The sequence below is a fragment of the Mus caroli genome, chromosome X (genome assembly GCF_900094665.2).
Source record: "Mus caroli chromosome X, CAROLI_EIJ_v1.1, whole genome shotgun sequence".
NCBI classification, from domain to species: Eukaryota; Metazoa; Chordata; class Mammalia; order Rodentia; family Muridae; genus Mus; species Mus caroli.
The window spans coordinates 151,143,904-151,158,923 of NC_034589.1; the positions used below are offsets into that span (position 1 = coordinate 151,143,904).

A 15,020-nucleotide genomic window follows, 5' to 3' on the forward strand; every position below is an offset into this window, starting at 1 on the left:
AAAAAAAAAAAAAAAAGGAAAGAAATGATCTGAAAATACTACTTAAAAGACGGGCATGGTACAGCTTGGTAGTAGAGCACTTGGTTTACCATGTCCAAGGCCCTGGGTTCAAAGTTCAAATCCTTTTTTTTTTTTTGGTGGGGGTTGAGACAGGGTTTCTCTGTATAGCCCTGGCTGTCCTGGAACTCACTTTGTAGACCAGGCTGGCCTCGAACTCAGAAATCCACATGCCTCTGCCTTCCGCATGCAGGGATTAAAGGTGTGTGTCACCACGCCCAGCCTTGAGTTCAAATCTTAATAACAAGATTTTAAAAATTCACAAGGGGCTGGAGAGATAGCTCAGTGGTTAAGAGCACTGAGTACACCGTACACTGTAGCTGTCTTCAGACACCCTAGAAGAGGGCATCAGATCTCATTACGGATGGTTGTAAGCTATCATGTGGTTGCTGGGATTTGAACTCACTTCAGAAGAGCAGTTGGCTCTCTTAACCGCTGAGCCATCTCTCCAGTCCATAAATCTTTTAAAAGAAAAACCCGATACAGTACATGTATGTCTTATATTTTATATACATTATATATGGATGTTCATGTATAAATATATAAGCACAATAAAGTGTTGAAAGAAATATATTTTTAAAATGGTTATTTTTATAGCATTATAGTAGACATCTATAATGAACCACTTGGGAGGCCTAGGCAGATCAACTTTAACAAGTTTAAGGCCAATCAGGGCTATGTACTGTATAACAAGATCCTATCACAAGATACTAGGGTAAGATCAGGTAAAGGTTCTTGCTACCAAGTGACAACCTGAGTTTAATCTCCAGAATCCACATGGTACAAGAAGGAACCAATTCTCCCAAGTTGTTCTCTGACCTCCACTTTTATGCCATGGCATATGCACATCCACACACATGAACACATGAGAAATAAATAAGTAAAGCACCTAGGCATGGTAGTTAATACCAATAGCCCCAGCACTCAGGAAGCTGAGGAAAAGCGAGATTACTTGGAATCTAGACAGGAGTATACAGTTAACTAATTCCAGGCTACTCAGAGCTGTATACACGACACCTGTTGGCGTAGCAGTTAAGAGCACTGGCTGCTCTTCCATAGGACCCAGGATCTGTTCTCAGAACTCACATGGAGGCTCACAACTCCAGTTCTAGGGAGGTACTCCAACATCCTCTACATGCATACCTGGTTTCCACAGAGACCAAATAAAACACACCACTATTCCCCCCAGAAAAAAACCCACTCAAATATTTTAAAAAGTGCACAATTCACAAAAGTGTAAAAAGTGTCTCCTCCTGTGAGCAGGGTCTCATTATGAGGTCTTAAGATCACAGAATTCAACTTGTCTCTGCTTCCTAAATACTGGGATTACAGGGGTACACCACCACACCCAGCACTGATGCTTCCTTAAACAATAGCAGGGTTTTCTGTGTTAGAACAGAAGAATGAAATGAAATGAGAAGGCTTTTACTTTTAACACATCAAATAACTATGTAGTAATATATAGTAGATTTTGGTGTATACAGCTCTACAATTTTTATGCCATTTTTCTTTGTTTTGTCTTTTAAGTGTATATACCAGCCGGGCGTTGGTGACGCATGCCTTTAATCTCAGCACTTGGGAGGCAGAGGCAGGCAGATTTCTAAGTTTGAGACCAACCTGGTCTACAGAGCAAGTTCCAGGACAGCCAGGGCTACACAGAGAAACCCTGTCTCGAAAAACCAAACAAAAAGAGTATATACCAGGTGGCCTTTAATTTGCTATAACCCTCTTTGGCTCAGGTTCCCAAGTGTTGGGGTTACAATACTGCACCATGATACCCAGCTTATACCTATATTCAAAAGACCACACTTTAGGAACTAGGGAGGTGGTTCTGTGAGTAAAATATCTGCTGCATGAGTAGGAGGACCTGTGTTCAGATCCCTAGCATCCATGTACAACAGGAACAGGGATGGATATGGAGGTCAGGGGTCGGGGGATAGAAAAAAGCAGACCTCTAAGACCTCACTGGCCAGATGGCTTAGTCAAATTGATGAGCTCCAGGTCCAATGAGAAACCTGTCTCAAAAATTAAGGTTCCAGTCAGGCATAATAGCAAACACCTTTAATCCCAGCACTTGGGGGTTTGAGGCCAGCCTGGTCTACATAGTGAGTGCTAGGACAGGCAGGACTACATAGAGAGAATAGAGTTTGAAGAATAATCAAATGTTACCTGATGTCAACTTCTAGACACAAAATGAATTTAAAAAAATTATTTATGTCTCAAACTATAAAACGACATGTGATATTGAATTTATATTTCACTCATGAGATGCTTATCTGAGAGTTCCTAATTATATTGCACAATATTCACAATATTCAGTATAAACCACACAAACATTAAAAATGGTGTCGCTTTAAATTAGTAAAGAAAACAAATAATTTACACCATATCCTAAACCATACTGGGAGGGGATGGAGGGAGGGAGACAAAGTGGTGTTCATGCACCTGCAGGTGACGCAAAACTGAACCATGAAAAGTGAAAACCAAGAAAAGAAAAGAAAAGAAAAGAAAAGAAAAGAAAAGAAAAGAAAAGAAAAGAAAAAGAAAAGTGAAAACCACAACCCCAGGGAGGAGGAGGAGGAGGGGTATATAACCAAGTCACTAAATGGTAACTGAAAAATTTGGACTAACCCAAAAGCCACAGGAAGCCCTGGTTTTCAAGGGTTTGTGAATAGGTATATCACCACTAAAGCACTAAAAATGCCCAACAGAGAAAAAACATTTCAACTTTGCTCATAATAAAAGAAATATGAATAAAAATGTCAATGGGGGGAGCTGGAGAGAAGGCACAATGGTTAAGAGCACTGACTGCTCTTCCAAAGGTCCTGAGTTCAATTCCCAGCAACCACATGGTGGCTCACAGCCATCTATAATAGGATCCAATGCCTTCTTCTGGTGTGTCTGAAGACAGCTATAGTGTACTAATAAAAATAATAAATAATATTTTTTTAAACTGGGCATCCAAGCCGGGCGTGGAGGCACACGCTTTTAATCACAGCCCTCGGGAGGCAGAGGCAGGCGGATTTCTGAGTTCAAGGCCAACCTGGTCTACAAAGTGAGTTCCAGGACAGCCGGGGCTATACAGAGAAACCGTGTCTCGAAAAACCAAAAAAAAAAAAAAAAAAAGAAGAAAGAAAATCCATACAAGGCAAAAAGAAATATCACTATGCTAAATAATATTGGAGGGCCAGTGAGATAGCTCTGTAGGTAAAGGCACTATTGCCAAAGCCAAGCCTAACAACTTGATTTTGATGATCCCTAGATCACAGAGTGGAAGAAAACGAATTCTAAGTTGTCCTCTGCTTGCTTGCTCGCTCGCTCGCTCTCTCGCTCTCTCTCTCTCTCTCTCTCTCTCTCACTCTCTCTCTCTCTCTCTCTCTCTCACACACACACACACACACACCACTGGCATAAAGATTATTTTAAATTCTCTTAAAAAAAAAAAGCCAGGCAGTGGTGGCACACACCTTGAATCCCAGTACTTGGGAGGCAGAGGCAGGTGGATTTCTGAGTTCCAGGCCAGCCTGGTCTATAGAGTGAGTTCCAGGACAGCCAGGACTACACAGAGAAACCCTGTCAGGAAAAAACAAAACAAAAAGTTATTGTATAGCATACCTTTAATCCCAGGACTGTAGGGGGAGTGGGGGGAATTGGAGAAGGTGGGAGGCAGTTGGTGATTGAGAATTCCAAGAAACATTTGTTGCCATAGGCTATACCTAATAATATTTACCATATTATAAATTATACCAGAAATTTTTAAATTAAAGCTAATTTATTCTAAAAGAAAATGGATTTTGTGACAACTACCACAAAACTTTGATAGCTTAAATTATTTATGATCTCAATTTCTGTAGTTTGGCAATTTGGGTGTGGCCTGACTGGGTCCTTGACAGGGTTCCATAGGCTGAAATTATCTCAAGTCTTGGCTGGGAAGCAGTCATTTCCTAGCTTACTCTTATGATTGTTGCCAGGGTTCAATTCCATATGGGCTGTTGGACTGAGGCCTCAGTTCCTCATGAGCAGTTGGCCCAAGACCTTCCTTGGTTGCTTGCCATCTAGGTCTTTCCATCAGCCTCTTAAAAACATGATAGCCAGCTTCTTCAGCATGAGCCAAGGAGTACCAACCTGAGAGAGAAGGCAGTCTTGTAATCTAGAAGTTACACTCCTTCAGTTTCCCACTCTGCCCTCTTTTTGACAGGGTTTCTCTGTAGCCCTGGCTGTCCTGCAACTCAGGCTGGCCTTGAACTCAGAAATCCGCCTGCCTCTGCCTCCCAAGTGCTGGAATTAAAGGCGTGTGCCACCACGCCTGGCAGTCAGGGCTAGGCAAGAGAAAGGAATCATTTTTTTTGTTGTTGTTGTTTTTCTCTATTTGCCAAGTTGATGAAATTCCACTTTTTTGGCATAGATAGTATTAAGTAAAGTGATCTAGTTACATTATTTTAAGGATTGCCCCCTCTTGACAAGAGTCCTGCAGATAGCCGGGCGTGGTGGCGCACACCTTTAATCCCAGCACTCGGGAGGCAGAGGCAGGCGGATTTCTGAGTTCGAGGCCAGCCTGGTCTACAAAGTGAGTTCCAGGACAGCCAGGGCTATACATAGAAACCCTGTGTCAAAAAAAAATTTTTTAAATGAAACCTCAGCAATCCTTAAAATAATGTAACTAGATCACTTTACTTAATACTATCTATGCCAAAAAAGTGGAATTTCATCAACTTGGCAAATAGAGAAAAAAAAACAAAACAAAACAAAAAAAACCAAAAATGATTCCTTCCTCTTGCCTAGCCCTGACTGCTTTATTATAGATTCTGGGAATGGAAGAACATACAAAGCCTGGAAGACAGATTACAAAATTAATAGCACCCGTAAGAGCAAGAGAATCTGATCTACCATATGTTATCCCTTCCAAAGTAGATAAAATTTTATATACCCCACACTATGCAAAAGGTCACATCAACCAACTCATTCCTCACAACAATGCTAATATGGTGTAAAAAGCAGCAACCCCACTTGCCCAACAATCCAATTGAGGCTTGTACCCTGAGAAATACGCCCAAGGTTACAGAGCTATTATGTGGCAGAGAGCCAAGAGTCTTGACTCTAAAACCCATACTATTTACCCACTGCTACACTACTTATTACCATAGGATAGATGAAAGGGCACTGGGTTCCAGGCTTAGCTTCATCCCTTGGGCAAATCACCTGACCTTACCTAGCAGTGTGTCATCAGTAAATGAGGGCAATGTCAGCTGCCCAACCTTCTCTACAACATCTGAGTGATGCTAAAAGAATGACTGCATTTGCAAATATGCTATAAAAATGATAGGACACTATATAAAAGGTTTTGTTAAGGTGAATCCAAGTATCAAACTGGTTTGTAGACCTAAAAGCAAATTTAGTAATAGTTACATATGTTTCAAGACTCTTATTTTTAATTATCTGTATGTGTGAGGGTATGTGCAGGTGCCCATGGAGGCCAGAGGCATTAAGAGTTCCCTGAAGCTCAAGTTGTAGGCCAGGTGATATGGGTACTAGGAATTGAATTCTGGTCCTCTAAAAGAACTTAATGGCTGAGACATCTTTCCAAGGTCTGTCCAAAGAATTTTATTCAATGATGATAAATCATCTTTTAACATTCCCACTGGGTAGTGGAGGCCCAGGCCTTTAATCCCAGCAGTTGGGAGGCAGAGGCAGGCCTCTGAGTTCAAGGCCAGCCTGGTCTCCAGAGTGAGTTCCAGGACAGCCAGGGCTACACAGAGAAACCAAAACACTCCCAAGCAGAACTATAGTTAAAAACAAAAACAGAGACATTTAAGACTAAACTAGGGAGACAGTTAAATGACCAATTTGGCAAACACTCTGGACTACATAGTGAAACTGTCTGCTAATAAACACATACATACAGTGGCAACTTGACATGATATGATGGCACACGCCTGTAATCCCTGCATTCAGAAGGCTAAGGTGGGAGAATGAAAATTTTGAGCCCAGCCTGGACTACATGGTGAAATACTATCTCAAAAAACAACACACCACAGGCTGGCAAAAATAGCTCAGAGGGTAAAGGCACTCACTGCCAACCTGAGTTTGATCTATAGGGACACATATGGTAAATGTTGTTTTCTGACCACCATACACGTGTCATGACTGACACAGACACAGACAGATAGATACACACACACACACACACAAATATCAGCGAAGTAAAAGAAAAAAAAAAAATCAGTTGGTGCCAGCAATGGGAAGGATGACTAGTTGGAGCATAGGCTACCCTAGACACATGTTATATACTTGTCAAAATAAGAATGTATCTGTTGCCGGGCGTGGTGGCGCACGCCTTTAATCCCAGCACTCGGGAGGCAGAGGCAGGCGGATTTCTGAGTTCGAGGCCAGCCTGGTCTACAAAGTGAGTGCTAGGACAGCCAGAGCTACACAGAGAAACCCTGTCTCAAAAAACAAAAAAAAAACAAGAATGTATCTGTAGCCGGGCGTGGTGGCGCACGCCTTTAATCCCAGCACTCGGGAGGCAGAGGCAGGCAGATTTCTGAGTTCGAGGCCAGCCTGGTCTACAAAGTGAGTGCTAGGACAGCCAGAGCTACACAGAGAAACCCTGTCTCAAAAAACAAAAAAAAAACAAGAATGTATCTGTTGCCGGGCGTGGTGGCGCACGCCTTTAATCCCAGCACTTGGGAGGCAGAGGCAGGCGGATTTCTGAGTTCGAGGCCAGCCTGGTCTACAAAGTGAGTTCCAGGACAGCCAGGGCTACACAGAGAAACCCTGTCTCGAAAAACCAAAAAAAAAAAAAAAAAAAAAGCAAATTAGATTGCTACATGTGGTTAGTGCCAATAATACCAGCAGTTTTAAGGCAATTTCTCAAATGACACCTAAAAATATACTGCAATATTACCTTTAGAAGAGAAAAGTCACCTCAAGAGCCTGTTCAAGTGAATATAGTTATGAAACCATGCTATAATTAACTGAGCAGGTCAAGAGTGACTAGGCACTTAAGCCCAGGAGTTCAAGGCCAGCCAGATGAACAAAGCAAGATTCTCTCTTTTTAAAAAAGTGGGTGTAGTAGTTTCACTTGCACAGCACTTGGGAGGCCAGACCAAACTCTGCCTCAGAAAAATAAAAATGACCAGGCAGATGATTTGAACCAGGGACCAAGAAGGCCCATCTCCACATTTCTTCACTTCAAGTCTTATGATATAATAACAAGAAATCACGTTTCCTCCAATACTCTAAAAACAACTGAAATTTGTTTAACATCATTTCTGCTTCCTAAAAAACAAAAATATAGAGGTTAAGTTAGAAAAAGGAGTATTTTCTTAGGTTCCTCACCTAGAATCAATAAATTGAAGATCATGAATGAGCAACTAAAAATTAATGTTTACTGACAAGATGTTCACCCAATTTTGAACTGATGATTCAAAATGTAATGTTAGCTTCTATTCCATTTTATAGTAAGATAGAAACCAAAAGAGTCCCAAAAGAGCATGAGCAAAGAAATACAAAGGTAGTAAAAATAAAAGATATACAAGACTTTTCATATACAGCCATTAACCAAAGCTCTGAACTCCGAGAGTCTTACCCTCATAGGTTAAAATACTAGTTAATTAAACCTTACTTCCTAATTCAATGACTTTCTGTCCTTATTCCAGTGGCGTAAAAGGGAACTTATGTCCTCAATTGCAGTGGCTTTTTATCAGAGTTTTCCCCTGGGGAACCTATGAAATCCAACACTGAGTTTGACTCCCCACCCTCAGGGAATAAATGTCCAAAGTGACAGTGTTGAATCCCTAAAGAACTGTTGGGCCACAACTTTTCCAGTGTTCCAAGCAGTAGGTCCCTCTTTTATGAGACAGAATATAACATGAAAATACCCGACCTTAGAAAAAAAAAGCACCCGAGACCAGAGTGGTGGCTCACTGCTGTAATCTCAGCACTCGGGAAACAAAGGCAAGAGGAAAATGGTCCGTTCAAGACAAGCCTGGGCTACATAGTCAAATGAGGCCAGCCTGCTACAGGGTAACCAATTTCAAAAAAAAAAAAAAAAAAAAGTGAGGGAAAAAAGGAGCAGGCCCCAAAAAGCCAATTCTTGACACTGCTCAAATGTAAACCAGACCTTTGTTCTCCCTTTTGAAGTTCATGAATCGCATTAGAAAAATATTATTTCGTAACTTCATACAGGAGTGGCTTTTAAGATTAGTCAAATACATAATTAAGTAATATTAAATAGCTCTCAGTGGTCAAGCAGGGTGTCCAACAAGTCAAGCGGTTTCAGTATGTTCTCCTGCAAGGCAAAGGGATGGAATTTACACCTTTTCAATCCCATACACCCCAGTTCTTGGTTCCTGGGCCTGAAAGCCCTGTACCCTACTCGTTGTGCAATCATTGTCAAAACTCCACCCACTGAGCTCCAGAACAAGTGGATTTCTCCAATTCTGAAAGAGATCTCGATTTTCTTGTATCCAGGGAGACACTGAAAACTCCTTGACGTGAGTCAAGTAAGGCAAGGGGAAACAAACGGTCCGGCTCCTCTCCTAGATTAAGAAAGACCAAAACCGAAGCCCAGGAGGAAACTCAAGTTTCCACTTATCAAATTAAAAAGAAAGAAAAGAAACAGAGGGTAGTAGCAGGAAGCCGGAGACGGCTATCAGAAGATGATGTTGGTTCCCCAGCATCACCACCTCATCCCCAGCCTCACACTCAAGGCAGGTCCGTGATGCCCAGAGACCAAGCCCCAGTGTGGGTCCCGGGAGCCCCGCGGCGTCCCCCGCGTAGCCACCCGCGCAGTGTTGCGGGGGACCGCGGGGGGGCAAGGGGAAGGGGGGAAGGGGCGAAAGGCAGCCCCGGCTTCTGCGCTGTTATCTTACTGCGCAACAGCCTCAGCTCTGAGGCCGGGGAGCACCCCGCAGCGCGCGCCCTACGCACCTGCCCAACGCAGAAAGGGCCATCCCGTACCCCGGGAAGCCCCCACCCCCACCCCGCCACCTCCTTGGGCAGCGGAGTCCCAGTGCCCGGTGACCACACAGGCTGAAGACACAACACCTGACGACCCGGGGCAGCGCCTGCCGCACGTGGCTGTCACACCTGGAGCGCCCCTGCCTAGCACCCCTTCACCCTCTCACACCGGGGTCCACCATGTCCTCCCTCAGCCCCCCTACTAGGCGTAGTGTCCCCAAGTCCCAACCACCGTCCCTTCTCACCCTATCCATTTCAGTCACAACCACCCCGCACCTGCTCCCAACTATCGTCACTCTTCTGAAGGAAAAGGGGGAACGGGCCGGATGTTCGTCCCGTAGCTAAAGGGGTAAGTGAAGAGGTGAACCCCAAAAAGGGTAACCCAATCATCCCCGCGATCCAACCACAACGAAGGCGTCCCCTGCACTGACCTTCTGCGGGGGGCTACGTCGCCGTCCGCCCCGTCCGCCCTCAATAGCCTCCTCAGTACCGCCGCCTCTTCCTCGCGTTACCTCCTCAAGCCGAGTCGCCATGAGGTGACGGCAGCAGCCAAACAAGCGGCTGGACCAGGGGCACGGAACCTCTCAGGGGCTTCGGCCCCGCCCCCTTTACACCCCAACCAATCGTAGCGTGAGAGTCTTCTCACGTGACCGGAGGAGGTTGGCTCCAGAGGAAAGGCAGTTTGTTGGGGGTGGGGAGCGTAAAATTTTGGGCTGGGCTTCTGTTAGGGCCGAAGGGCAGACAGAGGCCGCTGGAGTCTGCGCGGACCGGGAAAGGGAGTAGACTACGAGTCCCAGAAGAATGTGCGGCCCTGGCGTCCAGCCACGAATCGGGATAGGAGCGTCTTGGGGGAAGAGTACCCGCTGTGCTGAGTGTGCAGCCTTCTGGGGCTTGTAGTCTCTGAGCGGCAATGTCGCGGTACCGGAAAGTAGTCATTATTAACCTACAAGAAAAGTTTTGAAATCTTCCAGAGTTTGAGAAGGAATAGGATCAGAGACACTTCTTTGTGGTTTTGCTTTTGTTGCTTTTCTTCAGAATTGTCCAAGTATAATTTGGGAATAAGAGACTCTTTTAACTTCGCTATTTTCGAGGTGGGAGATGCAGTCTCAGAATTTGAAACATTGGACACTTGCCCAGAGTACAGCCTCTCTACCAGAGTTCTCACCAAGGTTTAACTGTCCAGAGTTCCTTTGGGCTGGAAGCCTATTCACCTTTGCCCAACTTCTCTGGCTTCAAGTACAGTTCTCCATGTTAGTTCAAGATTAATTCGTATTAAAAATTTCTTGCTTTTTCCACCATATGTTTTGCTAATTAAAAATATCATGGACTGTTTACTAAAACAGTTATTTTTTTTCTTGATATGTTGGAGAAGTTCACTTAGAAATATCCCCTGTTTTCTATTTAATGGAACCAGATCCTTAGTGGCCTAGTGTCTAGAAGTCACCGACCATCACAAAATTCAGACATTGTTTGAAATAATTCACTATGAAAATCTGTACAAATATACTTTCCTACAGTTGAAAACAAAACAGTGATACCAGGAGCCAAAACTTAAATAACTTGAGTGACTGAAAATTTCAATTGAGCAAATTCTTAGGAGAAAATAGGGTTGGTTTTGTTATTAATGTTGTTTGGGGGTTTTTAAAGATTTTATTTATTTATTTATTATATATGATGAGTACCCTGTAGCTGTCTTCTTCTTTTTTTCAATTTATTTATAATAACAAATATGTACACTGTAGCTGTCTTCAGACACACCAGAAGGACATAAGATCTTATTACAGATGGTTGTGAGCTACCATGTAGTTGCTGGGAATTGAAATCTGGATCTCTGGAAGAGCAGTCAGTGCTCTCCAGGCCAAAGTTTTGGGGTTTTTTTTTTTTTTTTTTGGACTTAGAAAGAAGATCTCATTTACAGTTTATACGTTTATGACAGATGTCAGAAAATTACTCCTTAACCTGCTGTGGTGTTGCAAGCTTTGGAGACCCCCACGCAGGAGACAGAGACAGGTGCATCTCTGTGAGTTTGAGGCTAGTCTGGCCTACTTAATGAGTTTCAGGCCCAGCCAGTATTGCATAGTAAGACCCCCGTCTCAAAAAAGAAAAAAGAAAAAAAAAAAGGAAAGAAAGAAAAGAAAAGAAAAGAAAAGAAGCCTGGCACTGGTGTATAACAGGACAGCTGGACTACGTAGAGAAACCCTATTTCAAAAAACAAAAGGGAAAAAAAAGGGAGAAAGAAAAGAAAATTGCTCCTCAATATGTTAATTCTTTTCAGGAGAAGATTTGAGAGTATAGTTACTTCTGATTCTTGAGTATGCCAACTAAGCATGCCTGTAACCCCAGCTTTGGGGGAGTCAAAATTACAACTAGAAAAGAGAATCTTGGCTACATAGTTACAAGGCCAGGCAGGGTAGTGCGGTCAAGCCAGCCTGGTCTACAGAGTGAGTTCCAGGACAGCCAGGGCTATACAGAGAAACCCTGTCTCGAAAAACCAAAAAAAAAAAAAAAAAAGGCTAGTCTTGTCTAATATCTACATACCAAGTTCCAGGCCAACCAGAGCTATCACAGTGAGACCCTGTCTCTCTCTCACACACACACCTCAAGAAAGAATGCTCTGTAGCACAAATGATAAAGTAACTTGAGAAGGGGGGGAGGGCGGGGGATACACTGTAGCACAAATGCTAAAAGTAACTTCTTGAGACCTGGGCTCAAAAAAAAAAAAAAGAATAAACTGTATCAGCAATGAGGATGTAACTTATAAAACTATACAAAAGATAGCTTTTGCCAGGTCACACACACACACCCTTCATGAATCAAACCAATTTGTTTTGATTTTTTGTTTGTTTGTTTGAGACAGGGGTTTCTTTACATAGCTCTGGCGGTCTTGGAACTCCCTAGATCAGGCTAACCCTAGACCTCACAAAGATCTGCCTTTCTCTGCAACCTAAGGGCTGAGATCGAAGGCATTTGCCACTTGGCTCCTTTTCTATTTTTGAAAGTATAATTTGATTACAAAACGTCTCCCTTCCCTTCCCTTCCTTCAAACCTTCCCAACCACCCCACATTTCCCTCCAGCCACTGCTAGCTAATGTATTCTATTGAGAGCTCAGATTCCAGGCCTAACAGATTCAAGTCTTTGTTTCTGAGTCTTAAAGGGGCACTCCATACTGTCTTCGGTGATTGTTTTCACCTTTGTTCCAGGAAGTATCTGTTTAAAGCACAGTGCTTGTAAATTTGCTTGACAATAGAGTAAAGGCCGTGCAAACCCCAGCTCCCTAGAAGCCGGAATTCTCTAGGTCTCACAGAGGGCTGGAGCTCTGACCTTGGTAAGTGGTCCGGTTATTCAAAGGACCTTATTTAGTATTTGCATTGTTTTTCTTTGGAGGAAGGAGCTGAAGAGGTGGCTTCCCAGTTGAGAGTGCTTGGGGCTCTTGTAGAGGACTGCAGTTAGGTTCCTAGCACCTGCGCCATGCAGCTCACAATTACCTGTAACTAAAATTTCAGGGCATCACACACCTTCTTATCGCCTCCTAGGGCATCTGCATGCATGTGCACATGCTAACTACAGGCACACACACACACACACAAGTACACATAAAAAAGTTTTAATCGTGATAAAAATCAATCTTGAGTTTTTCTTTTCTTTTTTTCTCCAGTGATGAGGACAGAACCCAGAAGGACTTGTGCATGCCATCAAGGGCTCGGCAACGGAGCCACGTTCCAGGCCCATTCAGAAACGTAGTACAGTCTTGGACATGTGGCACAAAACTGTTCCTGTGCCTATGAAGCCCAGTTCTGAGCTTTCATATGTTCTAGCCATCATTTTTGCGCATCAGGAAGCATTCTAGACAGACTCACTACTACTGCAGAGGGAGAATTCCGCTGCTAGTGCACTGGATATCTAGGAAGTGGACACCCTCAGAACTCATAGCTGGAGGCAAGACTATTAAGAGATTTAGACTGTGATAGTCTTCTTCCCTTGGTTTTGTTTACAATTTTAACTTTTTTTTTTTTTTTTTTTGGTTTTTCGAGACAGGGTTTCTCTGTGTAGCCCTGGCTGTCCTGGCNCTCACTTTGTAGACCAGGCTGGCCTCGAACTCAGAAATCCGCCTGCCTCTGCCTCCCGAGTGCTGGGATTAAAGGCATGAGCCACCACGCCCGGCCAATTTTAACTTTTGAGGATATTTTTGAATACATAGCATCTCACTCTAGAGTCCAGACTAGCTTGCACTGGCAATAATACTTCTACCTCCCCCTCCCAAGTGCTATGATTATAGCCATGAGCCACACCACACCTCCATTCCTACCATTTATTTTGTCTTTCATTTTCTTTCTTTCTTTCTTTCTTTCTTTCTTTCTTTCTTTCTTTCTTTCTTCCTTTCTTTCTTTCTTCCTTTCTTTCTTTCTTCCTTTCTTCCTTCCTTTCTTTCTTTCTTTCTTTCTTTCTTTCTTTCTTTCTTTCTTTCTTTCTAAAGATGGATTTTCTTTTGTAGTCCTAGCTGGCTAGCCTGTCCATGTAAACCAGGCTGGCTTCAAACTCACAGAGACCAACTTGCTTCTGCCTCCCAAGCACTGGTTTTAAAGGCATGCACTTCCATATTCAGCTAATTTTAAACTTCTCATCAAATTGCATCAGGCTGTGTGGGTTTGACAAGAGAGAGAGAGAGAGAGAGAAAGAGAGAGAGAGATTTGTATTCTGTGATACACATTGATAATAAGGAACCATTTTTGTTCATTTTGGTTTTGTTTACTTTATATATCAGATCTGAGAGCTTGGGTAATTGATATCTGCCCAGAGAAAAGGGGTAACTTGGATTTCCCCTCCAGTAAGCCCAAATCCCAGGCAGTGTCCTAGGTGCTCATGTTATGATTTCTGGACTTCTGTGATAGTGAGGGCAAGGATGGGGCATGGGATGGATGGATGTATCCTCAATACCTACAAAATGCCAGGCATAGAGAAAGCTCTCAACACATACTTGCTGAGAAAAAAGAGGGAGGATAAGATCCCTTGCACTCAGGCATGGTGATTCATGACTTTAATACTGGTACTCTGCAGGCAGAAGCAAGAGCATTGCCCAAAATTTGAAGACAGTCTGGTCTTCAAAGTAAGACTCTGTCTCAAGGAAGAGGAGGAGAAGGAGGAGGAACTGAGGAGATGGCTCAGTTGATAAAGTCCTTGCTAGGCTCCAGGCATAGTGGCGCACGCCTTTAATCCCAGCACTTGGGAGGCAGAGGCAGGCGGATTTCTGAGTTCCAGGCCAGCTGGATCTACAAAGTGAGTTCCAGGACAGCCAGGGCTGTACAGCGAAACCCTGGAAACCCTGTCTCGAAAAAAAAGAAAAAGTGCTTGGTAGGCAAACACACAAACACAAAGACCCAAATTTCATCCCCAGCATCCATATGAAGAGCTAGGCTTGGGCTGGAGAGATGACTTACCCACTAAAACCATTTGCTGTTGCTGTAGAGGAATTCTGTTGGGCTTCCAGCTCACAATCATCCATAACTCCAGTTCCAGGGGACCTGATGCTCTCGCCTGAGTGGCACCAGCCACTCATGTGGTATACATACACACAGGCAAAACACTCCTGTATATATAAACTAAGTGTAAATAAAGCAAGCCAGGCTTTACAGCACATGCCAGTAAATGAGGGATAGAGGAAGAGATTGGTGAATCCTGGAGCTTGCTGGCTAAGAAGCCCAGCCTAGCCTTATCAATGACTCCCAGGTTCTAGTGAGAGACCCTAACTCAAACAACAAGATGAAGGTGTCTGAGGAGGAATGGCATCTCAAAGCTGTCCTCTCCCTCCCAAGTGCTGGGATTAAAGGCATGTGCCACCACAGCCCGACTCCTGTTGGCATTTTTACTGGTGAATTCTTCTATCATGTTCATGTCTTGCTGGCAAGATTATCTGTCCTGTTTCTGCTTCTGTCTCTGTTGCTGCCACACTCTCCTGTCATTGGAACTCAGTTTGTTTAGCTTTGCAATATGAACTAAAGACCAG

General features: G+C 43.6%; 1 protein-coding gene across 4 annotated transcripts in view; it reads right to left on the reverse strand.

Moving 5' to 3' along the window:
- Positions 1-9,665, reverse strand: part of Txlng (taxilin gamma) — a 50,742-nt gene extending 41,077 nt beyond the window's left edge. For 2 of the 4 annotated variants that reach the window (XM_021152781.1, XM_021152780.1), the window contains exon 1: positions 9,450-9,665. In XM_021152781.1, the coding sequence (XP_021008440.1) occupies positions 9,450-9,551 (102 nt within the window). In that variant the 5' untranslated portion in view covers positions 9,552-9,665. Of the gene's footprint in view, positions 1-4,010; positions 4,183-9,449 lie in introns of all 4 variants that reach the window. The other 2 variants (XM_029473100.1, XM_029473101.1) reach the window with 2 other exon arrangements.
- Between the last annotated feature and the right edge of the window lie 5,355 nt (positions 9,666-15,020).